General features: G+C 33.3%; 2 protein-coding genes across 2 annotated transcripts; one reads left to right on the top strand and one right to left on the bottom strand.

Moving 5' to 3' along the window:
* The first annotated feature begins 17,035 nt into the window (after positions 1-17,035).
* Positions 17,036-18,990, top strand: LOC100255052 (myb family transcription factor PHL8). Its single transcript, XM_010653651.3, has 6 exons — positions 17,036-17,410; positions 17,525-17,601; positions 17,681-17,738; positions 17,830-17,905; positions 18,009-18,078; positions 18,168-18,990. Exons 1-6 carry the CDS (start codon positions 17,293-17,295, stop codon positions 18,789-18,791), a joined length of 1,023 nt encoding a protein of 340 aa, XP_010651953.1. The 5' UTR covers positions 17,036-17,292; the 3' UTR covers positions 18,792-18,990.
* A 2,256-nt stretch (positions 18,991-21,246) lies between these two features.
* On the bottom strand, positions 21,247-22,279 carry LOC100255065 (E3 ubiquitin-protein ligase MPSR1). The gene has a single exon (XM_002273425.5). The coding sequence runs from the start codon at positions 22,054-22,056 to the stop codon at positions 21,355-21,357; it is 702 nt and encodes a 233-aa protein (XP_002273461.1). The 5' UTR covers positions 22,057-22,279; the 3' UTR covers positions 21,247-21,354.
* Positions 22,280-27,393: the final 5,114 nt, after the last annotated feature.

The following is a 27,393-nucleotide window of genomic DNA, read 5'->3' as shown; positions in this document are numbered from 1 at the left end:
TGAGTGGAGTACTTAGCAACTAATGTATAGTTGAGCATTTTCAATACATATAATTAACAATAAATGTCTTTACCAATCCATTTCTTATTACTTAACTGTGAAACAACATAATATAATTAAAGATATTAAAAAATTCCTAAACAAACAATAATTTTAAAGGAGAAGAAGGAACATAGAAGACCCATGAATGGGGAAATATGAAAAAATATTAAACAATTCGTGACCTTTAATAATAACTAAAGCTTCATTGGCAATGAAGATAGTGATGGTTTGTTTGTTGTTATTAGAAGTGAAATCAAGTAAATCATTAGGATCATAGATCGAATAATCAATAACGTAAAAATTAGTCACTCATTAAGAATTATTAAAAGCGTATATATATATATATATATATATATATATATATATATCAGACGATTATTGAAATGATGGATAAAGGTGGGTGAACCAATATAAAAAGTGGAGTATTCAAGCTAATTGAAAATTTTGAAAAGATCTAGTGGAAAGATCTAATGTACTATATTTGACATTCATATTATTGAACTAGTTAAATTGTAGTATCAAACTTGGGTTTCAAATGTGGATGAAGAATCTAACAAAGATTTGTGCTTTAATTAAGTTTATTATAATGATTATAATGATACCCTTATATGAACACTAATGACTACTAGAATTGTGAAAAAAATTCTTATCATTCATCTTTCTAGTAGCTAAAATAACACTTAGTATAGAATTTAGAATTTTAACTTAAGATTCAATTTTTGTAGTATTTTTTCTCTTTTCTTTTATTTAAAGAATAACATATAAGTAATATCAAAAGACACTTTAGAACGAATCAAAATTTATTGTTTTATCAAGCTTTATGTTAGTTAATAATTGAGAAACTTTATGCTTCCTAACTGTTTATTGAAGAATTTTGAGGTCTATTGTAAGGAATAATATGAGGTAAGTTCATCCCACACGCTTTTCAAAATTTCAACTTATTTAATAGATGAATTATCTTTGCTTATTTTTAGAGATTTGTTGTTGTAATCAAAACATCTAAGTTACATTATTTTTATATCCATAATTTATTTAACAAAATCTTACAAACCTTTAGTAGTTATAGAGAAAGTGAAATTTTTTGCAATATTCTTAGGTCATATAATAAGTTGATCACTTGAGTCCAATTTATTGTATTTGGAATCATTGAAACTAAGAACACTCTCTTGCCATTGATGCATCTTAATTTCATTTTTCTTTTAGGACATGATGAGACTGGTCTTGACCAAGAGACATAATTGTGCTTATTAAGAAGAATTATGGAAAGTTACTTATTAGGGTTGCTATTTTCCCTTCTCATAAAAAACAAATATAAGAAAAAAATAGAGAAACTCATAAAATAATTTTAGAAGAAAATTTGCAAAACATTGCCCTTTCTAATACCATGAAGAATAAAAGAGCTAAGAATAATAATAATAAAAAAAGAACTTAACATGGTTTAATAAAGTGCAAACATCTATAAAGAGAAGGGAATAAATTCATGCATGGGTGCTCATCAAAGAACCTTAAAATAAATAAATATATAGCACAATTACAATTATGAGCATTTTATGTATAAGAAAAAAAATCCTAATAAGAAAATAATCCTTACAAGGATAGGATCCAAATTTAGTCAATAAAACAAAATATTCCAAACTAATATGGAAGTATTCATGATTTAAGCATCACTTCATTATTCCTTCAACTTATTTCTCTTCAAAATAAAGATGATTAAAATTTATAGAGATCATAAATTACTTAATTACAATGCTTTCTTATTTAGATTGGGGATAATTCTTGTTAGGGATGGTAAAGTTGACCTTAATTGGCAACAAAACTCGAAAAATAAGATTTAGAAAAAATTGGGTTGGATTATTACATTTGTCTTCCAATTATGTTAATTTATATGACCTGTTTAAATAAATAATTTAATTACTTGATTTGCCTAACCTATTTAATTGGTTTATTTAATAATGTTAAAATAATTTGTTTATGACTATGGATGATAATGAAATAGGTTTTTTCGGATATCCAATCCATCCATAATGGAATAACTTTGAAATTTAAATAAATGAGTTTAGGACGAGTTTGAGATTTTTTTTAAAACCCGATATGAGTTTAGAGCGAGTTAAGCTATTGCCTTATTCTACCTTGCCAAATCGCGATTATATATAAAATTAATTTTAAAAATTAATTTAATTTGATTTTTATTTTCATCTTTTAATATATAGATAGTAATAATAATAATAATCATCAGCATCAATAAAATACGTTATAAAAACTTATAATATTTTAATTATTTATAAAATATTTTTATTTTAATGTAATTAAAAAATTTAATTTTTTTAAGAAAAAAGTTAAATTTGATTGGGCAAGACGGGTATGAGAATTTCTCATACCCTACCCACCTCTTCCCACCCCGTTTATTTTTTTTTAATGGGACAAGGATGTGAATTATTTTGAATAAATGGGGCGAGGTTGGGATGTACAACCTGTCCCAAACCCGCCTCGTTGCCATTCTATTCATAACTCAACTCATTTATGATTGGTTTAACTTATATCAGTTTACTAGTTTTATATATTAAAAAAAAAATACTTTACAATTATAAATATCATATAATTAAAAAAAATGAATAATTAAACTAAATAAAGCAAAATTTTAAAGATTGAAATTATTTTATTGTTAAAAATTAAATCAAATTCTAATAGTTTTAAATTTCAAATTAATTTATCTTCTATTTTACAAACATATTAATATTAATATTAAATAATTAAAATAAATTAAAATTTAGAAAAAAATATGTTTAAAATAATCAAAAATTATTTTTAATTAAAAATAACATTTTATAAATTTAAGATTTTAAAAAGTGTAAATAAGTTATAATCATATTGATAGTTTATATATAATAATAATAATGATAATAATAATGTTAACTTGTTATAATCATTTTAACGTATTTAAATAGTATTACTGAATTATTCATATCAATTCTTACGTAATCTCATTTATTAAACGGGTTACATTAATAGTGTAATGTTATTCGTTTGTAAATAATTTATTTTTATATCAATCATTTTAACACAATTTTTAAATGACATGAATAATATTTAGGTCAAGAATTTTTTAATATATATATATTTTAACATGACATGAACCCATTTCCACCTCATATAAGTTCTACATGGAAAAATTACATTTTTAGAGTGTTATAATTTTGTTTGGAAACATAGAAAATGAGTCTCTTTATAGTGTTTTTTTTTTTTTTATAAAAAAACTTTTAACCTAAAAGATGTTTTTGAAGAAAAATAAAGTATTTGACAAAATTTAGGAAACACTTTTAAAAATCACTTGTAGTGTTAACAAAAAATAAAAATTATTTGCATTGGTTTTATGGGAAATACTTTTACTAAAAATATTTCAAGTAAAAACATTGTCAAATGCGTTATAAGAGTTCATTTGAAAGTGATTTTGAGAGGATTAAAAACGATAACTAATGCTTGGAAGTGCTTGTTTGATAGACTTTTAAAAATCACTTTTTAAAATCTAAAAAATTACTAGAAATATATATATATATTTTTTATAATAACTTGATATGTGATTCTTTCAAAAATATTTTTTATTATATAATATAGTACTTAAAACACCATCAAAACACTTTGATCTATATGCAAATGATGTATGATTCTCTTTAAAAACATTTTTAATGGAAATATTGCCTACGAAAACACCTTACACTAAAAACACTTTAACTAGACTTGAAATGTTTTAATCTTTTGTTGCTATGCAATTGTGCCTTTTTATGGTCTATTTCCAAGAACTATTTTTTTTTTTTAATTTGATTTGAAGGTGCCATTTTTTTTAAGAGAAAATAAAATAAGAAAGATAATTTTAAATGTAAGACAATATAGGGATCTTGAATAATTCTAAGGTCGGAACCGCAAATCAAGGATGGATTTGGAGATCAAGTTACCTAAGGTGCTAGATATCCCATGGGCTAGTAAATTGAGACATTCCAAAGAGGGTTTTTATTTTTATTTTTTATATTTTTTATTATTATTTTTTAATTTAATTTAATTTTTATTAATAGACAAGTATAGTACAAAAAAAAAAAAAACAAAATATATGCATATATATAATGACAAAACATGATAGGACTGCATAAATAAAACTACATAAATTTAAAAAGATTAGAGAATGATAATAATCAAGAGCTATAGTCTAACCTCTTAAACGTATTACCAGGAAACTATGCTTGAAAACTATTATTCGTGTACGTGGAAGTGCTATGGCCTCTCACATTTGATTGTTTTTTTTTTTTTAAATTAATTTTTAAAAATTTTAAATTTTAAATTTTTTTTTATTTACTTTGCTTATGAATATTGAATTCCATTTATGCTTAATCGTTATGACCCAAACGCTTACGCAATTTGAATTGCTTTTGAGGATGAAAACTATTTATTTTTACATGTTAAAACATTTGTAAAATTAATTCTTATATTTTTATATTTTGATTTGAAAAGTAATAATTTGAAAAATAGTTGGGATTTCTAATTATACTTGATTCTTAAGAAAATGTTAGAGATTTTTTAAGCTAACATTAGTTTTTATTTCTGTGTATATTTATATTTATGAATTTATAAGTGAAATATGTGATTGGTTGTTAAGATTAATTCATTAATTTTTGTATTTTTTAATTTAGGAAAGGGTATGAAATCCTAACTCTTTTTTTTTTTTTTTTTTAAGTTCTAAATTAAAAATATTGAAATCGATGACTTGTGTTTATTTTAGCTTTTTGTATAGAAAGAAATTGAAAATTTAAATTTTATAATAAATTCATTTATAATATAAGTTTTTTATTTATTTATTTTTTATGATTTTTAGCTTATTTTTAAATGAGGTGCCTATGGAGGAATTTAGTTTTTGTAGAGAATTGGATGAATTTTGAAATAAAATAATAGTTGTATGAGGTAGAATTTCAATATTTTTTTTTAGAATTTCTTGAATTTATTTTAAATTAACTCTTATCCATAATAAGTGATATTTTTTTTTTGTTGTTTATTTCTTCTTTCAAGTAACCATTCATGAAAAAAATTATATCTAAATTTTAGTGAAAAACAAAGGAAAAAAAAGTAATTTATTTTAATAATATTTTATTTTTTCTTGATTAAAATTTTACACTTGTGGTAATTCTCATTTAAATAACACAAAATTAAGATAGTTTGATTTATTCTTAGAATAAAATTTATTTAAAATTTTCAAAAATAAATTTGGTTTTATTTTAGGTGAGAAATTGGATTTGAGTATTGTAACCAAATGAAAGGTTGAAAATAAAAATGAAAAAAGGTGACTTTTTCTATTAAGATACGAAAAAAAAATTTACATTTTTCTTTGGGATAAATTATCTTACAAAAAGTGGTAGATGAAAAATAAACTATTCTAAAAATATCTTAAGTTTTAAGACAACTTATTTTAAAACTAAATTCAAAATAAATAAAATAAAAATCAAATAAGCGAACTCTAAAACCGCACGAGTAAATGGTGAAGCCAATTCAATAAGCGGAGTTTGTTTATGAAAGAGTGTAAAATTGGAGTTGAAGCGGGCACGGAAGGAGGAGTGGGGGAGTAGAAAACGAAAGAAATAAGTAAAGAAATGGCGTGAGGTTCATGCACCAGCTTTATGGAAGTGTTGCATTCATGGTGTAGAAAGATGGTTGAAAAGGATGGGAATGGGGATGGGGTTAGGTGTGGATAAAAACAAAAAAGGTGGTTTCAACTTTCAACATGGGAGGGGAGGAGATATGAAAAGGAGAGCTCAGGCTACAGGTGAATTTGATTTACATTTATCCCTCTCAACCTCCATTTCCCCTGTTTATGATAATGCCCTGAGTTGATAGAGAGTGGATTAATTTATAAGAAACGTGCATGCTTTAATTATATGGCAGTCACATTCCCACCTTTCTCCAATCTTCTGAGTTCTGACTATAATATTACTCTGTTTGTCTACCACTCTTCTTCTCTCTTCAATTTTTATTCTTCTTGTGGTAAATAACAACCATTGCACCCTGTGCTTCAATATTACTGAGGCCTATACAACTTTTAATTAATTCCTAATTCTTCCTAGCCAACCAAAAAGCATAACATGGTTTTCTAGGGCTTCAAATCTTTATTTTATGACTCATGCTGATAAGACCCGCAACAGTAAGGTTTTGACTTGTTTTAAGTCTCTGGATTTGGATTCTTTTTTTATCTGAGGTACTTCATGTGGGCTACTGGGCTTGTCCACCATTTTTTGTGTTGCTACTTGCTACACCAGACCACTCTCGTAAGAGCTAGGTAGGAGGATTGGACCCATTTAACATGGGCGAATTAACCAGCTATGGACCTCATTGTACAACAATCGAGGTACCCTTTTCATTGATGCTTTTATTTCGTCAAATATCTGATGCCCTGATCTCCCATTTACCTTTGACTTGAGAGTTTAGGTGGTTAAAATGAGCATATTACTGTTTGACAAGCATCTCTCTCTTGTCAGCCTCCACTTCCATGGTGGGTTCTACTTTTTTGTGCTGGTTTTTGACTTGATATACGTGTATATATATATATATATATTTCTTATCATGTCCTAATGCCCACTAAAGTGAACCCCAGGACCTTACTGGCATTGGTGAAGTTACCACCAAGAAGACATTCAGATGCATCAATTCCCCATCCAAAGATAGCGCCATGGACTTGACGAATTCATTTTGGGACCCGAGAGAGAGAGAGAGAGAGAGAGAGACGAAGTGTGTTGTTTCTCTAACTTTTGGACTTGGTAAAATCATTACTGTTGAGTGTCACTCCAACCACCCTTATGTAGGCCATACAAAAGCTATCAGTAACTCAAAAGACCAATAGAAATGACAGGCAACAGCGTTGGTCTTCATCCACTCTTGACTCTTGCTTCTTGCCTTTCTCCCATCTTATCCCTTCGATTAAAGCTGTCCTAATTCCAAGCAAATCTCCACTACTTAACCCACTTCTTTAAAGCCTCTTCTTCTTATTGTTACTTTAAGCATTAGTTGAAGGGACTATGTGAACCTGAAGAACATTTGGGGCCCTTGTGGTCATTCTCTTTATGAAGATATCATGGAAAGGAGGCTAAAAGCTAACCTCAAATTGGAGTTAAAAGGGAGCATGACTCTGTTTTGTATTGGATTGACGTGAAAAAAATATCTGATTTGATATAATGGAGAAGTTTAATTTAGTGATTTTCTTTCTTTTCTTTTTTCTTTTTTCTTTTTTCCTTTTTCCTTTTCCCTTTTCCTTTTTCCTTCTTTATTTTGGTAGTGGGAAATGAAAGAGATAACTACATGCCCGTGGGATGGTGGGGTGCCACTTTAATTTTGGTTACACTTGTACCTCAGCAATCACTATGTTTTCATCAATTTTGCATCATTTTATTATGCAACCCAAAGCTTTGCACATAAACCCCAAGAAACTCTGCCTGGTCACCTGCAGATGTATGAATTTTCTCCGCCTAAAAACAATTCTGTTTGTTGAAATGGAAGACTTGTGGCCGTCATCAGACAACTAGTTGACGTGCAACTACTCTTGCTCGCTCCACAGCTTTTTTTAGATATGGTCACAGATGTCTGGGCATGTTTGTCCATAAGTGGAATTCTGAAGTTTAATGTATGATATAGGTGAGGGAGATGGACAGGGTAAGTGAAGGAAAGGGAAGATGTCGTTGCAGCTGCTACTTGTTATGGGGGCAGACTAATGGGAGTACATTTCCCTTCATGAAAATGCGTGGTCCTGGTGCAAGCTTCTTATTTATGTATGAAAATGTGAACAATTGTGCTGCATAGGATTTCTAGAAGCCCCCACTTTTGACATTTTTTTGTCATTCTGTGCCCTCATCTGGCACCACTTTCCTAAAAGAATGCTACATGGGATCCCTGAGTCACGATAAAAGTCCATATGAGATTAGGGAAAAGGCTGATCAAAGCCTGGGCGCCGGTCAACCACCATGTCATGCTGGAAACAAGTTTTTGAGCAAATTAAAAAGCGAAATGTTGCCATTAGGCTTAAAAAAGATTGGCATAGAGAGACTTTTGCAAAGGCATGTTGATCAAAGCCCATAGATATATATTGTGACCAAGTCAACTAGTTTCCTTAATTGACTTTGGGGGATCCATATCGTTGAATTTGATTAAAATAATCATCTAGTGTCAAAAAGAACATGTTAGGTAAACCACTCAAGGTCAAGGCCCTTTACACAATGATCATGAAAAACATATGCACAGGCATTTTAGTGGAGAAAGGGGGGGTCCGAGTTGTTGCTCACTTACTTCCCAATTGCTGCCCTTTCCATCCCCTGCTTTCTCTCTTTTTTGGATTCATTTCCCCTTCTCTTTTCCTGGGTTCCTTATCATGACATTCTCTTCAATAACTAAGTTCCCTTTGAAGTTTTGTCCTCACTTTTAAGCCACACAAGGAGGTGGCTTCCATACATTTCTAACAGGAAATGATTTGCATACTAATGATTTCTGGACGTTTCTATGAAAATGAAATCATCTCATTCAACACTGTATTTCATTCAAAGGCAGGTGTGGTGACATGACTTGGCGCTCATGGATGGTAAAACTCAAAGGGAATTTTGAAAAAAAAAAAAAATCAATAGAAAGTTATGTTTTGAAGATGATAATTTTTAAATTATTTTTAAAATTTTCATATTTTAAAAGATATTTTTAAAAAAATGCTGATTTTTTTTTCCCAAAAAAAAAATAAAAAATGAAGGACAAAAACAAGAACTAAAAAAAAAAAAAAACTTGAAATACTAAAATGACATCGTACCAGTCCATATTTTCACAAAAGCAAGGGACTTGATTCGCGTCTGCAATAATGCAAGCATCCATGGATAAGCTGTACCAACAGATAGCCAACAGGAAAACAGTTGTAATCCACACTTTACGTTCCAGGTGCACTCAATTACTCCCTTCTTAAGAGAAAAAGTGAAAAAGAAAGCAAAGTTGGTCCATTTGATTTTTTAGATTTTCCATCACAGATTGATTGGTTAGAGGTATTTTTCTTCTGATTTTGATTAGTGGGTTTTGATGAAAACCAGTTTTACCATCTGGGTTTCTCTCCAAATGGTCCTTATCAACTTAGTTCTGAATGATCCTTTGACTGCATTTATTAACCCATCTTTCTTTGACGCCCAGAAGTAATTGCTTATACAAAAAAACTGAAATCCCCCAAAGCCGGTTGATTGAACTTATTGGTGTTTATGGGTTCTGCTTTGTCATGGCTTTCTTGAAACTGATAGGGTTACTCTGTGTTTATCAAAACGATTTTTATTTCGGATTTGATGCCTTTTTTTTTTTTTTTTTTGCAACATTAGTTGTCTGGAATTTTTCGTGCCTTAATAATGTGGTGAGCTTGTTAGAAGGGTGTAGCTGGAAATGGCTTAATAATGTGTTGCATTTGGAGCTAGATGTGCGTTAGGTTAGGGTGGGACAATGGAAGTTAAGGGGCTGCAGAAGCCTGGGAATGGCAGAAAATATGGTATTAAACATGATTAGTGACAGGTATGAAGGAAATTTCACTTGAAGCCTACATTGGTTTCCCATAATTAAATATTAATAAGCTTCTTTAGAAATCTTAAAAGTTGAATCTGCATTCTGTACTTTTTTTCATCACTGGATTTCTAGTCTCTATTACATGTTTCAAAGAAGTTCCAAAGAGATTTTAGTTTTGTTATTTGTTCTTCACTATTGCATTTAGTGTTACTGTACTTTATATTTCATTTTCTTTAATTCCTTGTATTTTTTAATTTTTAATTTATGGACATGAAATTTCCTCTGCCTCTCATACCTAAGAAAATTTGCTTTCTGCAGTATAGTTCACCTTTGATAGCCTATGAAGGGCATAGATCACACTATGAATTCATCATAACCAAAGGTCATTTCCATTCCATCAAGTTACTGGCTCTATTATTCAGAGTCAATTTTCCCTTGATAATATCTCAAGTGTCTTACCATCCTATCCTGATTAACAATTTTTGGGAGCATGGACTAAAACAGAGAGGCTCAAATCTAGGGTTTGCTTGATCTCAATGTACTGTCATCCTAATCAATCAAGAACTCCTTTTATGGTTTCACCTCTTGGCTTCCAGGGTAAATCCAATTCTCTGTATGCTTTTTCGTATCATCACCTAGTAAATATTCATATTTTTTTTTTCCAGGTTTAGAGTTTTATCCAAGTCTATACAGGAATGCCATTCTGTTCAAGTGTCATTGGCAATATTCATGGAAAAGAATGCCTGCCTCTTAGGTAATGCTTGGTTTACTGCTTAATCTAGCAGGCTTTCAGTCCCTTTATTGGAATTTAGGGCGTGGATGGCATAAGTAGAGCTGGAAATGTATAACTTGTGTCTAGCCAGATGACATGTGTTTGGGTTTAAATGTAATTAAATTTTCTTACATTTAAATCTATACAAATGTTTATAACAGATTTAGTGGTTAGATGGTTGCCCGGTGGTATTTAAGTGACGACAAAGCAATAAAAACATAAGTACCATCTGTTGCTCATCTAACTGCATTACTTTTACCCCTTGGTTAGTAGGGAAAATGTGTAAGTATAGTTCATAGATGCAGGAGATAGACCATGTGAGATGAGTGGTCTTGTGAGAACAGCAGGAGTGAGGGCAGAGCACAACAACCTAAGAGAAAAGGAGGGTGGAGGAAGACAGTGAGACCCAGAGCTAGAAGATGTTAAAATGGTTCCATTTAAAGGGGCTGGCCAGTGAAGACCAGCTCTGCTGCTGGAAAACTCAGGAGCTGTAGGTTCCACTAGTTACAATGTAGACAGCCTTTACAACATGTACTGGGGATAGATTTGAGCTGACATCTGCCCTAGGAAAGAATGAGCTGACTTTTGTCTTAAAGACAGAGTGAAGATGACAAACCCCTTGGGGGCCTTTCTCACATATAGATCAAGAAGGTGACATACAGCAGAGGATCAACATCTTGATGAGATTCAGCTGTAGCCATGGAATCAAGACCCTCGACTATTCTAGAGTTCACAGTGAGCTGACTTTTTCATTGTCTACTGCATCAAGTCCTTGTGGGGATTCACTGGGCTTGCCATTGACCTAATGAAGTGTCAAGATGACATGCCAAGCACACCGTAAGCAACCTGCTAGTTTTTTACCCTTGCCATTGATTCTCAAGGTCACTTATTCAAGCTGGCAAGAACAACCACTAAGCCAAAGTCCGACCACCACGTAGCCTATGTGACACATCAAGCTAATGCCATGTGTTCAGCATGTGGTGCCCAGGTGATGACTGAAGCATATGTGCTATACACACACATAAATGAATTACAGGTTTATTAACCTCAAATAAGATTAGATCATTGAAAGGAAGATATACCTCCGGGAGTTCCATTATATGATGATCATGGTGGTTATTTTACTTCATTATAAAAGAGGAGAAAAAGGAAAAGGTTCTACACCTAATTTTCTTATTCCTCTAGTCTATAGGAATTGAAAAGGCACAAGAACTATATGTATGGAATTGGGTGATGAGTCTGATGACCTATATGCACTGAAGTTAGAAACCAGCTAGGAGACCTCCTACCACAATCTTCTAATGGGCCCAACTACATTAAAATAAACCCCAGTGCTCACACAATTTCAGGTGTATCCAAATCCTAGGTTGTCATTTAAGATTATCATCTGATCACTATTAATTGGTATTGATTTTATTACATGAAGCAGGTGTCCATGGTTCTTTCCCCATGACACTTTTTGTGAGTATATGTTGACTTAAAAAATTCACATTGGATATATGAACTGTGAGTGACAAGAAACAGTTTCCGTGTAACACTAATAACATTGCTTAAAAGACATAAATGACACGAACGTATACTTTCTTTTGTTGTCTTGGAATTTCCAAGGTAATGAATTGACTGGGGAGACTTGAGGTTCTGCCTAGAAACTTTGGACTTCATCAGCAAAAATGAACCCCTGGAATAAGAGAGATAGTAATTGAGTAACTAGATTTAGAAACCTTCAGGAGATATTTGACATGTGAATTCTGCCATGCTGATCTGGGAGGTTGCCATCATTCTTTTAGGGTGCAAATAAAATAAAATATATTGCAACTACCATGTAAAGGACCATATAAACCCAACAGCTTAGTGGGGCAACAGTGTATATCAAGCTAACACCCAACCATGCACCCCTTATATGGCCTCATATCCACATGTGAAGAGGAAAATCACAATTTACGGGTTACAAAAAAATGATATCATAGTAAGTTATCAATTACCTCAAGAAGCTTAAACTATTAAGTAGTGCATCAACCATTCATATGAGATTAATAGTAAAGCTCTGAGTTTTATGTTCTTTCTCTTTGTCCTCTTGGCACCCAGAAAATTAATGGCATGTTGTTCAGAAGTGTGTTCTAGATTTATCAGAAAATATTGTGGACCATCTACAGGCAATTTTAAATTCATTGACAGGAAAATCTTGTTCTGAAGAATGAAACTCTATTCATCAGGGTTGAGAATTTACAATGCATCTACTTAACATGTATAGGGTTGATCAAAACTCGCTTCTGAAAGCAGTTGTGAAGGAAGAAGATGGGATTAAATAAATCAAAGGAGAGAAGATCTCCAAGAAAGACAAGAATGGTCTTCTGCAAGGAAAGACTTCAAACTTCACTTTTGACATGCTCTTGTTCCAATGTTATTTTAAGTTTTGAGAATGTACAATATCTTAAATAATTCAATATCCACTACAAAATAGGAAAAGTAACTTCTCTGTATAAATTCTCTGAGACCTCCTGTGCTCTACTGGTTTAATTTTCTTGAGAAACTGATTATATCAGTATCTACAGCTTCTTCTCTTTGTGAAGCTCAGGCCTCATCCATCCAGGCTCTGGGTTCAAGTCTTGTCAACAAAGAGGTAGAAGGTGTTGGGTGTACCATTTTATCAGAAATGAGTTCAGTCTTGCCTGAATTATTTGAGGGAATATTTTTGCATGATTCTATTTTGTCCCTATCAATCAAGTTGTGGGGTCTTAGACAAAGATGTTGTTCCTCACACAGATTCTAGATATTGAATATCACTAAATGAAACATGTATGACATTCCTTGTCTTGGTGAAGAAAGCCATCATATGTGCGACATAAAGGTCATATTCTACATTAAGAATATTGAAATTTTTTTACAGCTGACATGAGGTGAACTTCAAACCGGGCATCCTCCATTAACCACAAAACCTATGTAAACATGGCTGAAAATTATGGTTTTAAAAGGTTCAAGTACTATGGGCCATCTTTGACAGAACATAACTTAAATTAGGCAAAGGTGGAAATACATTAAACTTCAATTGCAGTCATTGACCTTGTTCTTTGTTTAACTTTTGCATATATTTGGCTCATGATTTGAAGTTCTAGATTATTTAGCAAACTAATTCTCATGTTTGCTCAAAACACCAGGTGATTTACTGGTTGAATACTGAAGTTTGGTGATTGGAAGTTCATTTGTAGCTCACAGAAGATAGGGTGTAACTGTGTATGTCTCCTAAAGAACTGATTGAGGCATGAGCCCCATCTGGAGGTGACTTATTCATTAGGGGTGTGTTTCAGAACCTCAAGGGAATGACATCCTCTCATTTTACTTTTCATTGCATTTGTTAGTTTTTATCACTCTTTATTGAAAACAAATTTACTTCTAAAATTTCAAGAGATGCTATTTTGGAGACATTCATTTTCCTTGTACCAATGCTTCCATTTGTTATAATTAGCCCATTATCATACAATTTTTTTTTGTTCTTTCTGTTAATAATACAATGGAATGATGGAATTCAATTTTTATCTGGTTTGCCATATACTGCTTAATTATGCTTTAGAAATTGATGGGTTGATGGGCCATGTTTACACTAGACTCACATTATGATTTTGGATGGTGGACTGAAGCAGCCACATTTGCAAACAACACGCAGGTGGGATGGGAGGAGTTATGATTTCTTCATTGTGGGGGCTTGAGTAGGGATGAAATGAAAATTAAGTAAAGATTGCAGGGGCTAACTTGGCAATGCATGTTACCTTTTTTGCACTTTTTGTTGAGATGTGTGGATGAAAGTAAGTTGAAGAAAATGACCTTATGATTTTGCACCATTGTGTGAATGTTTCTTTTTTTTATTATTATTATGATTTCATGATTGCTCTTTATGTATTGATACATGAGAAAAGTATTTACTGTCATTTGCATAGATTCATCCTTATTCTTTTTACATTCTTCTAAAGTTTTTCCATTACTAAGATAGTGCATGGATAGAAAAACTGATAAGTGACATATTGCTCGCGTCATTTTCATCATGCAACACTGTTCATTCTATAAACTCGCAGCAATAAAATTCAATTATTCTTTGGTGGGATGGTGACTAGTTCCTTTTGTTTCTCTTTTCCTGATTCCTGAGGCCATATTCTTCTCATCTTCTTTCCATGCTTTTGGATTTGTAGATCTCCTTGACTGGGTCCCTCATGGAATAATAATTGATGAGGCACCTTTGTTTAAATGACTTTTGATTCACCGGACCTTCTCCTACTGACCTAAAAATACCATGGGTCGTCTGGCATCATCCCGGAATCTCCTTTACCCCTTATGGAATATATTAAAGCAAGAAAGGAGCTTCAAGTACAGCAGCTGGTTAAAGAGAAAGGTACTTCAATAACTCTTCTTTTCTTGTTTTTCAAACATTTGGGCCACATATATTGTAAAACTTGTCAATAATTATATTCCTTTCCTTGAATTTGAGCTATGTGCTTGCCAATAAGGAATACCAGTCTGGGACAGGAGAAGCAGATGCTTGCTCAGGAAGAACCCCTCCTTGCTGTGACAATGGACCCACAACTTATTGGATCCACCACATAGATCTTTCAGGTCAAAATTTTATCTGAGATAATGATTAGGGTAACCATTTGATCAATGTAGCTTTTCACTCCATGCCCACCCTCCCATTCTATCCAACTAGCAATAGATGAAAATGTGGCGAGTCAACTGGCTTGGGATCCCTCAATAATCACACAAATAGCTTTCTGATCTCATTCTCTTTCTCAATACAAGAACATGAGAGATTCAAACCCCCTACCCCATACTATGTTTCGGGTCTAAATTTTATCTGAGATAATGATTATGGTAACAATTTGATGTTTTTACCTTTTCACTCTATGCCCAGTGCATTTTATCCAACTAACAATAGATGAAAATAAGGTGGGTCAATTAGTTAGGTTCAGAGAGTTACAAAGACACATATAGGCATATCTTCTAATTTGTTTATTGATTGAACACGCCTCTTGCTCTTTTAATAGTCCCCTTAAAATATTACTTGGTGTCTGATCATTCTTACCTTTGAAACCTTAAAATTGTTCATTAATGCAGCAGACCAGCTGCATGTATGGCGCTGAGATGGCAATGCTTTGAGATCAATCATTGGATTTTGATTCCGGTTATCAACTTCTTGGCCGCAACCCAAGAAATCCAAAGTTCAATCTGATCTAATTTACTTTTACGATTTGTTGTTGGCCATTGAGGCCTTCCTTTTTCTTTTTTTCTCCTTTATTTTTCTGGTGAAATTTCTTTTCCTCAGTTCTGCTTCGATATGGATTACAGACTAAAAGCTAACATGTACTGCCTTTGGAATATATCTCTTAGGGGACTTTTATGCAGTGTGAGCCTTGTTGATTACTTTCATATGAGAAGAAAGTGTGCAGCAATAAACTATTGGGAGCTTTTTGTCATTTCATGACATGTGCGTGCGCATGTGGGGAGAAAGAGAGATTTAACAGTGTTTTGTGTTGCTTGGATTGCAACCACATGGCACTGGTATGGGATTTCAAATGGAGTCACCTCTGTGTGTGTTTGCATGAGAGAGAGAGAGAGTTTCAATTCCATTTAATTTTAGTTTCTTACCCTCTATTGTTTACCACAGCATGAGAGGTAGTCATAATCCCCTTTGGACAGATGTAGTCACTGAGATATCTGCACAAGAAAAATTGCAATCTTAATATTTTCTTGTGAATCATGATTATTATGCCTTGCTCTGAATCTGGTACCTTTGATCCTATAGCATGGCTAGTGAAGTAGCATAATGCAAGAGAGTGGAATTTACCACCTGATGACTCTGAGGCAACAAATCTTACTGGGTGATTGAGATTTCCCTTGGACAAGACCCCATTGAATGAAGGTCCATTTGGTTGCATTTCTATCAAATAATTGGCTGTATTGCCAGTCTGTATGTAAACCTCAGGACCTCAGATTCTTCTCCATTTGGATAATCCTAGAAATGTACGAGTCTTTTTTTTTTTTTCCCTTCCCGTTGAATTTCCAGGAGAAAAAAATTGACATGACTTGGAGGTGATTATATAGAATTTCATCTTCATTTCAGAAGGATGGCTGATTTGATTCACTTTCTTTATTAAAGTACTTATTATAACAGAAATTGGGTAAATGTTTGGAGCCCTAAAATCTAAGGCTAGATTCTCTGATTCCTCCATCCCTACAAAGAACAAAAAGAATCTGCCAATCACACAACACCCTCCCCTAAAAGGAAAATTAAAAAAAGAAAAAGAAAAAGAAAAAAATTAAAAAGAAGGAAAGGCCCATTTGGTTTTCCCTTTCAATCACCAAAAAGAAATATCCATTAAAGCAATCCCATCCATTTATTTATTTTTTTTCTTCAAAGCTTCTCGCAGTGTTAAGAAAGTTGCACCCATTATTCATTATGGTGGGCCTGCCCTATTCAGCAGGGAATCCAGAGAGAGGGAGATGTGAGAAAACACCAAGAGAGGGGGGATGGGGGGTGAGAAAACATGAAGATAAAAACAAACCATACACTTTTCCTCTTTTCTCTCCTTTTGAGACTCGAAATGAACTGTGTTGCTTTCTCTGTTTTTGCTGCATCAGAGATTCTCTCCACCCCATTCAAGTCAAAGAAGAAAGAAAAAAAAAAATTAAAATTAAACAAAGTTGATATGAAAGGGGGAAATAAGAGATGGAGGAAAAGAAGAGCCACAGCTCGTGGCATATATTCCTCCAACATAACCCCACTTATGTTTCCAGATATGGAGTGAGAACATAGGACTGGCCAACAACTCCAAATTATAAAGAGAACTACAGCTGCCACATATTGAAGTAGAGCTGGAAGGATCAAAACCCATATTTATGCTCCACTCTTCTGTCTGTCTCTGATCCTTATAACACTCGTGGGTCTTCCCAATATGCAAAATCAAGATATGAGCTTGGTTCTGTCAACTGATGCAAAGCCCAGGCTAAAATGGACTCCGGAACTTCATCATCGGTTTGTTGAAGCTGTGGCTCACCTTGGAGGGCCAGACAGTGAGTATATAAGCCCTTATTATCCAACTCCATTTTGTACTAGTTCTTATAAAATAAAATCTTTTGACAATTATATCGAGCTTCTGATGTTCTTTTACATTTCTATTTTGGCAGAGGCAACACCGAAGACTTTGATGAGGGTGATGGGAGTACCTGGACTGACTCTGTACCACTTGAAGAGTCATTTACAGGCATTTTCTGTTTACAGTCTCTGTTCATTATACTAATTGCAAGACAGAATTATAAGTATATTGGTGAACCTTATTGCAGAAATATAGGCTGGGGAAAAGTCAGCAGGCAGAAACCTTCAGTGACAACAATCAAGAAGGTGACTTCAATATAGTACATCAAATAGTTATGGCATGTGGGGCAGAAATATGGGCTTTGCTGGAATTTTATTATCAATTTCTTTGATGCAGATTACTGCGAGAATCAGAACAGAGAGATTCATTTTGATAGGGAAACCGGTGATGGAACTCAGAATCCGATTAATGAGTAAGATATAGATCATTCTCCCGTTTTGTGGATAAATTGAATGAGAAAGCAAGCAAAGCTCCTACTAATTATGCTTCGATTGACTATGGGTTGTGCTTATCAGAAGCTTGCAGATAGCTCAGGCTCTACAAGTGCAATTGGAGGTGCAGAGGAAACTTCATGAACATATTGAGGTAGGACACAATTGGCCAATCCCATCTAGATCATTGATGTTGGTTAAGATCAAGATATGCCAATTAATCAAGATTTTTTTTTTCTTCAGGTGCAGAGACATTTGCAGCTGCGTATTGAAGCCCAAGGAAAGTATTTACAGTCAGTATTAAAGAAAGCTCAAGAAACGCTTGCTGGCTATAATTCTTCTTCTGTAGGGGTGGAACTGGCAAAAGCTGAACTCACTCAGCTGGTCTCTATTTTTGACACTGGGTGCCCAAGTTCTTCATTCTCAGAATTAACAGAAACAGGAGGTTCTGGCTTAAAGGATAAAGAGAGGAAACCAATGAGGGGCACAGGATGTTCCCTGGAAAGCTCCTTAACATCCTCAGAGAGCTCTGGGAGAAAAGAAGAGAAGCAACCGAAGAATGAGAATGGGAACACCAATAAGTGTACTTCCATGGCTCCTACATTAATGGAGATCCATCCTGGAGATAGCCAAGCTTGGAAGAGTGGTTCGAGCAATCAAGCTAGTGGAAGAAAGAGAAACGGAAGCACCATTTCTGATGGAAATTGTGTGGAGCAGCCCTCTGGTAAAAGATCACCAACCTATGCAGGGAAAACTGGTGACCGGTTGAGAAAATTAGGATTATTAGAGACGCTTGATCTGAATACCCAATATCAGATCGACATTGATTCTGCTCCAAAAGCAATAGATTTGAACTGCAAGGAATAGGGATGTGCATCTTTTTAATGCTTCTTAGACCTTCACACCAGATGGATTTTAGTAATATGGTTTATATAAAGCAAACTTGGTTGGCTCTTGGAGTTTAAATATTGTCTATAAACTATGTATATCGATATGTGTACGGACCCTGAGGAACTTTTGAAAGTATATCCATGTCAAAAGAAGTTATATATTTTGTGTGGATAAATCTCTTTCATTTCTTTGTCTTAATTTTCATTTATTCCTTTTGATTGTCTGGTCCAGGAAAAGCTCAAGTTCCTAATTTTGCTCGAGGACCTCATCCTTGGGTAATCAGAATCAGTTAAACTGTGTATTCTGGGAATGTTTTTGTATATTCTCTTCCATGGCTGCACCCCTGAAGATTTTCAGTCCTCTGTGGTCAATAGCAAATTTATTTCCACAAATAATGTCCCTACACATGTGGTATTAGTATTAGACTCCAAATCTGGATCATTCCAGCTTTTATCATCTTCAATTCTTTTCTATATTTGTAAATGACAATATGACAGGGCATGTTTATATGCGAATTTCTCCACTAGAATATCCAAATATAAATCGAAAGGGGTGAAGAATCATTCTAGCAGCAAAATTGTTGGTTCCTCAACAGGGCAACCAAGATTCATTGATTGGCCTAAATCAATTTTCTGCAGTAGCCCCCAGAGATTCACTATTATATAGCCCATCACAGCTCAATAAACAAGCCTTCTTCTCTGCCTTCATGTTCTTCATTGACTGAAAGTATTCTACTATCCACAGGGGCGTATTTTTTAAGAAGCATTTTTATCATACAGAAGCTTTTTTTGGTAGAAGTAGAACTCGATGGCTTACCTTGGGAAAATACAATCACATTAAATGTAAATAAAATATGGGTTCTCAATGATCGAACTGATGATTTTTCACTGGTTACCCCGAACTTCATCTCCAAGGATGGAGTAGAGGAAGGAGGCTACTGGAATGAATAGCTAGTTAAGATTGTGTTGAAAAAAGATAGGAGGGATAAAACGCAGCCAAAGATGATTTGTAAATAGGTGGAATCAAGGCCAGAAGACTAGAATTTAAGCCAAAATTGACTTGAGCTCATGCCAGCATGTTGCTAAAGATCACCTCCTTAAAACAAGCAAGCATATTATTTTACACTGGTTATAGTTTGGAACATGTTGAAGGCACAGAGCCTTCAACTGAATATGGAAGAAGAAGTACCCGACCTGATCTTCTAGGGGTGGGAAATCAAGAAGTTCCATGGGTTCTTCGCAATGCAACAGTAAATACTGTTGTCTTTTAACCTTTCTATCACCACGGATGAACTTTAGAAAATCAAGTTTTTTCTTCCTTTTTGATCACCGGCTCCTACTCTCTGGTCTCTCCACATAATGCTGGTAATAAAAATAAGCATTGAGGCCATGGTATCAGGTTCATTGAAAGCAATGGCCACACAGTTCAATCCCCAAGCCTACCTCAACCATTGCCCATATGGGATGATGTGATATTGTCGGCAGAGGCATAAGGCAGTTGTTGAGCAGCATTGGACCCCATAATACACCTTAAGAATTCAAGATTCCATTCATGGTCGACCCAAAAGGAGTTGGATGAGGAATCACGGACACCTATTGCATGGCCCTACTTTAAACTCCACCCATAGCTCAGCACCAGCTCCCCTCAAGGTGTACATATTGCATTGCAAACGACTTCAAAATTCAATCTCCAATCCTACTCTGAGCTCAAGTGCAGAAGGATTGTCATTACTGCTAAACTCGCATTCCCAGAATAAAAAATGAAGGTTTAATGAAATAACAGAGAACCCACACAAGACACAACACCCACCAGAAAAATCCAACAATTTAGCCAATCAAAAGCTTGGAACGTGAGAAGATGTGTGATTGATTGAGCAAGTTGCAAGGCATGAATCAATTGCTTTATACCCTGGGAATCAACAGAAAGGAACTGAGTGCCCAACGAAAATGAGGTGAAAGCATTTCACAAGAAGAATATGTTTGACGCGTTTTGGACAAGTGTAAGTGGGTAAAAGGATTGAGAGTGGTGAATGGCACAGGTTTTCTGGATTCACCTGTACAGAACTAAAGTTCTACCCTTTCAGATACTAGGGAGGCACCAAGGGATCCTAGTTACTCACAGACAACAAAGATGCTTCTATATTTTATCCCAACTAAAATTCAGAACATACTGTGTGTTAGCAATGTGCTAAACCAAAACCAGAAACCTACACTGGTCCCGGAATCAACCCAATGAAGTGCTGAATCTTAGTTTGCCATTTCACTAATCATCGCAACACAACACTCTCGAATGTTTGGAATTAATCACTCCTCATCTTACCTTTTTTTTTTTTTTTTTTTTTTTTTCCGACCCTTCAATCCACAACTATCTTCCATATCATCCATTGTATTCTCCTCTTTTGTGCAATTCGAAGAATAAATTGAAGAAAAAATAAGAGAAAATATTTCCATTTATTGCTTCAATAAAAAGGGGGTGAAAGAGAGGGAAAAAAAACATGACCTTATACAAATATGGAAGAAAAAAATGTACAAAATTTCTTTTAATTCTCCATTACATGATCATCTGGTGTTGGACTGGAAGAAGAATCATTGTGGGAAGCAGTTGAAGGCGTTTGATTTGAATCATTTCTTCTGCTATTACTGTTGAAGGAAAAGCTCACCCAAATCTCCCTCTCAACCCTCCTCCTCCCCCTCCCTTCTTCATCACCAACACTCCCCTCTCTCTTCTTCCCCAAATCCTCCTCATCAACAGGCATCTTATGCCTGCAAACAGGGCAAGACCCATGAATCCCCAACCACTTCACTATACAATTCTCATGAAATTTATGCTTACATGGCATCTCCTTGGCCACACAACCCACCTTCCACTCTTCCAAACAAATCACACACTCCCCATCATCTCCTCCAACCTCCACCGACGGCATGGCTTCAATCGAGGCCTTGGTGGCCGGGGGCTGTCCACCCTTGCTGGCCAGCTCTCTCAGCAGAGAATCAAAGCTCGAATTGCCCTCAATCACGATCATCCCTTGGGTGAATGGGTTGATGAGGATGATTCTGTCGCGAGGGGTTGGCGTATCAGTGGTTTCATCATCTGGGTCATCCGATTCTTGCCTTGTGGTTGTGTCAGTGAAGCCCAAGATGAAGGGTATGAACATGGAGAGGTCTCTGTTCCTTGAACTTATGAGCCTCTCAAGAAAAGATGCACTAGACGATGCCCCTGAAGCCTCAGATTCGGAAGCCATTTCCTCCAAAGAGAAACAGAAACAGAAACAAGGAAGGGATTTTAGAGAGAAGAAGAATGAAGTTCGTGGAAGGGGGAATCGAGATGAAGATATAGGAGATGAATAGGGAGAGGCGTACACTGGAAGGTTGTGGAAGGATCTAGAAGCTGTCTGAGCCCCCCGTTTCTTAGAGCACACAAGTTCATGTTTATCACTGCATTCCAATCGTTTTCTCTTTGCGCAAAAGATCCTCTACGGCTCACCTCACCATAAGGTATCCAATTTCGTGCCCTCTGAGTTTTTTTTGAGGACGTGTTGATCATTGATTGGGACGTGTAGGGATTCGCTGGGTGTTTAAAGCAGAGTTAATTGAAGCTTTTAATATTGGGCCTAAATTAGGTGGTGGCAGGGATTTTTATTTTTTGTAAAAAAATGTTATTTAAAAAAATATTATTATTTAAAAAATAAATATAAAAATACGATAGTACAACCAAACATGGAAAAAATCGTTTCCTTAACATCTTTTTTCCCCTAGTAGTCCTTGGGCCAAACATGGCTTATTCTTTTTGAAAATTTCCAAATTAGTGAAGTTTTAATCTTTTTGAATATGTTTCTATTTTTACTATTTTAAAGTATAAAACATAAACAATTTTCTAATTAGATGTTTGATATTTTTATGTTAATTTCATTAATATTTATGAGTTTTTTAGTTAGTGTGATGATTTTTCATTATAAATAAGTGAAATATCGATATTTGATAAACTCGTGAATGTCTTAAAGCTTTTTTAATTACTGTTTTCTTGACTAAAAACATATTTAATAATATTTTTAATAGAAAATATTTTTTTGAGAACTTAGGAGGTGTTTGATAAAACTTAATACTTATTATTTAATAATTTAAGTTGACTTTAAATTAAATTATATTTAAATTGTTAACTTAAAACTTATTACTTAATTTTTTACTTTAAATCTTAAGGTTGTTTAATAAAATTAACTTAAAATTTATTTCAAATCATCAAATTGATATATTTATCTTCATAAATTATAACTTGAGAAAGGGGGTCGAATAATAATGGAGGTTGTGGAACAGTAATAAGGATTATAAAAGTAACTAGGACAAATAAGGGTAAAAAAATAAAATAAAGATGGAGATTTAAGAATAAGGTGGTGTTTGGTTTTTTTACTTAATTCTAAATAAAACTTTAATACTTAATAATATTAAGTATTAGATTTTTTTTTAAATATTTTATTTCTATTAAACATTAAAAAGTAAAGCAAAATCAACATTGTGCTTTTTTTTTTTATTTAGAAAAAGTAAAATATTTTGACTTGTTTTATTCAATAAAAATTTATAATAAGTTATGAAAAAGTAGAAAAACAAATTACTTAAAATTTAAAAGCAAATTGCTTTAAGCAAAAAACTAAAAAATATAAATGTCCTTTAAATTAATTATTTTTACTTATTACTTTAAGTTTTTTTAAGGCATATTATTAAGTTATTTTACCAAACATACTTAATTTATTTTATGACTTAAATTAAGTCACTTTAATTTATTAAGTTGGTTTACCAAACACCCACTTATTATGAAAATAATATACTTTTTAATAACATATTTTAATTATTTTTTGATAATTATTTAAAAAAATTATTATGAAAATTTAAAAAATTATTTAAAATAAAAATTAGAGATAAAAATTATTTTCAAGAAACATTTGGAAATATAGAAAACAAGTTGACAATATTTTCAATTCTAGAAAAATCATTTTCAAAAACTGTTTTTAAAATTGTTGTTCAACATACCCTCAATTTTCATTTTAGAATTTGTTTAGGTACAGAAATATTTTTATATGTTTACATTTTTAACTTAAGAACATGTCATTATTCTTATCTGAAATTTGTAGTTATGAAAAAAAAATTAAAAAGCACAAGTGAAGCCAAACTGACCCTCATTCAACTTTTCCAACAAAATCAACATAAGAGAATTTCTTACAAGAATTACAATAAAGTTCTAAAAAATATGATAAAAGTTAACAATTAAGGGCATGTTTGGTAAAACTTGATACTTATTACTTAATGATTTAAATTAATTTTAAGTTAAATTATACTTAAGTTGTTGATTTAAAACTTATTACTTAGTTCTTACTACAATATAAAGCAATCCAAATCAATATATATATATATATAAATGATAAAGTTAAACATCAAGAGAAGATAGAGAATGAGCGAAGCTCAAGGCGTTCTAAAAGTGGATCCATACGATAATATAAGTAAGTTGAACCTAGATCTCACAAAGCTGAGTGTCTTATGAGTCCATCCTCAAGTGAATATGGGTCATGGAATTGATGATCTCTTTGAAAGATGCGTCAACTAAAGTTAATTCAGCATGAAAAGCTCATGATGAACTAGCACGACTACAAATGAAGTCCTCAGAGTAGGCTTTGGAAAGTCGGCCTCTAGAACTAGAGCATCCTGCTCCATTCCTCGAATCTCAACCTCTTCTATAAGAGCCTCCTGAGTTGGTGCGGCGTCCTGAGGGCCATAAGGAGGAAAGGGTGCCATGGGCCATACACATGGCTATAGTGCTTGGCCTAGGAACTCCCATCCAAAAGGCATAAGAAGTTTAGACCCTTAATGTAGGATCGATCTTGAACCTAACATCCTTCAAGATTTGAGAAATAAGAAGAGTAAATAGAAGACCATCAAATATATAAGAAGGATCACGGTAAGGGGTTATGACATCCAAAATAACCTACCTTATGTTGAACTGTTGGCTAATGAGAATGACATGTATGAACCTAGCAGTCGAGCGACGGATTTGTGTATAGTGAGTAAAATGATAGAAAGTATAAGTGAAGAAGGTAACGAGAAGCCATGTTGGCTTGGTGAAGCTATCAATGGAAATGTAGGAGAAAAGAGAGCGATGAGTGCCACAGAGAGTGGTTGAAATGACATTAAGCTCCCCTCAAATGAGAGCCTATACCTCTGGAGAGAATGAAGGAATGTGAACTTCAAGTTGAGGCATGTCAAGTACATGTCTAATAGATCGAAATGAGACATGAAAGGACTGGCCATACATGGCCACTTGGAAAGTAACATTGGCTACCACCCAATGCATGTTGGCGTAAAATATCAACATGATGTAGGGGTAATAGGTCTTTTGAAGAGAAAAGAAAGTATCCCACCCTTGCTCACGGATGATGGTGAAGAGATGAGTATCCTAGAATATAGGAAGGTTGACAGGACACTTGACCTTATTTCGACGGTCACAGAAAGAATCATAAAAACAATCACATGACTCCTCATAGTGGAAACACATTGGGAAGTCTCCCAAGTTGAAAAAACCTTAGACAGTGATGCCTTGAATAGGCTTAGGTAACCTAGAAAGGGTCACCTCACATTGGCACCTACTGCTAGCCATAATAAATAAATGGAATACAAAAAGACACAAAAACCAAGAAAACTAAAGAAAAAAAACTAAACCACTAGAAAATATCTAAAAGGTGTACTAAACAATACCATGCAGATGAAAATGAGAAAAATGAATCAAACTGATCTCAAATGACAAAAAAATGGAAACCTAGAGCACTTGAACTAGCTAGGATGGATAAAAAGTGAATATGGCATACTAGAAAGACTTTTTATACTCTATAGAAGCGCTCAATGTAGATTAGCACTCAAGTGTCATGAATGCTAGAAGCAACATTAGAAACAACCTATAATGCTTAAGTGATTGGAGCGTTGGAAAGGAGTGCTCAAGCACTGGTGATAGCACTTAAGCACTTGATGCAGAAACTCAACATCAAGAAAAGAAAAACACTTACCAAAAGGCTTCGAAACTTTATTAATTTTACAAAAAAACTAAAAGAATGACAAGAAATAAAAAGGAAAACAACTTGGAGTAGAATCATAGATTGATCAGTAATGTATTAAGTGAATTTCCTAGATAGTATACATTAATCCATCAAGAGTGAAGTTTCAATTCCAAATATCATAGTTAATCTCAATTTTGGTTTAGAAACCTAATGCATAACTATTAGTGTATAAGAGGGCCAACATAGAAACATAAGTATTGATGTTCAAGGGAATATGACTTACTGTCTAGTTCTATATTTCGAAATTGATCACTTAGAAAAGATCCAATCATGTCTTTGGTCAAATTAAATTACACATCCAATGAATTTTTTATCCGATCATTGAATTTCTATTTAACACATCCTCATTGATCTACATACAACACAACTCGACTTCCCCCTAATTTGATATCATTTTTTTTTCTTTTGAAAGTGGAGACATTGTACACCATAATCTCTTTTGATTGTTTATTTTATTTTCATTCATGGTTATCCATTTATCCACTTTGGGGTGTTTCCAAATGTTGCAAGTGAAAATATTATATTTAATAGAATGAATCTCGGAAAGTGTATGAGAGTTATGCTTGATCAAATATTCAAGTCTTCACTTACTCACCTTTAGAAACAATTATAATGATTTTAGTTAAACAAGACATGTGGATAATAAGATTTGAGTATGACAAAGGATCCTTCCAAAGATATAAAAGCCTACTTTACGAGTTAAAATTAAAAAATCTCCATTTTGATAAATCACAAGATGCAACTAAGGTTGAAATTCCAATATACAAAGATATTTAATTATCAGGAATCATACATGTCAATAGTGATTAACAAATATCTAAGAATTAGTCTACATCAAGTCTTGTAGACATAGTATATTTCTCTGTCAAAAACTTGAGATATTACAAATCATGCTAATATATTAAGTAAATAAACAAAAATCATATGTTCAAAAGATAACAAAAAGTCAAAGTAATAAACATAAAATGGACAATAAAAACAATCCTTTTTAGGCCTATAACACTAGATGCTTAGTCACTTAGGCATATGTCCAGGGATTTCCCAAGAAATTCAAACCGAAGAAAATCTAGGGTTGTAAACATATCTGCCAATTATTGTTCAATGGGGACAAATTCTAGAGAAACAACCTTTTCTTCGACAAGATACCTAATAAAGTGATGACAAATTTCAATGTGTATAGTACAAGAATGAAGAACATGATTCTTTGATATATTAATAGCATTAGAGTTGTCATTGTGTATGTTCATGGTCTCTTTCTCATTCTCATAGTCTTTCAACATTTGTTTCATCCATAAGAGTTGTGTACAACAACTTCCAACAACAATGTATTCAACTTCAGCATTAGATAAAGATATCGAATTACGTTTCTTACTAAGCCAAGTCATAAGACAATCACTAATAAATAAATAAAACACGAAATGTGTTTATTCCATCCTCAACATTTTTTGCCCAATCAACATCGGAACAACCAACAATAAAAAATAA

The sequence above is a fragment of the Vitis vinifera genome, chromosome 1, assembly GCF_030704535.1.
Source record: "Vitis vinifera cultivar Pinot Noir 40024 chromosome 1, ASM3070453v1".
Classification (NCBI taxonomy): domain Eukaryota; kingdom Viridiplantae; phylum Streptophyta; class Magnoliopsida; order Vitales; family Vitaceae; genus Vitis; species Vitis vinifera.
This window is presented reverse-complemented; position numbering and strand designations above follow the sequence as displayed.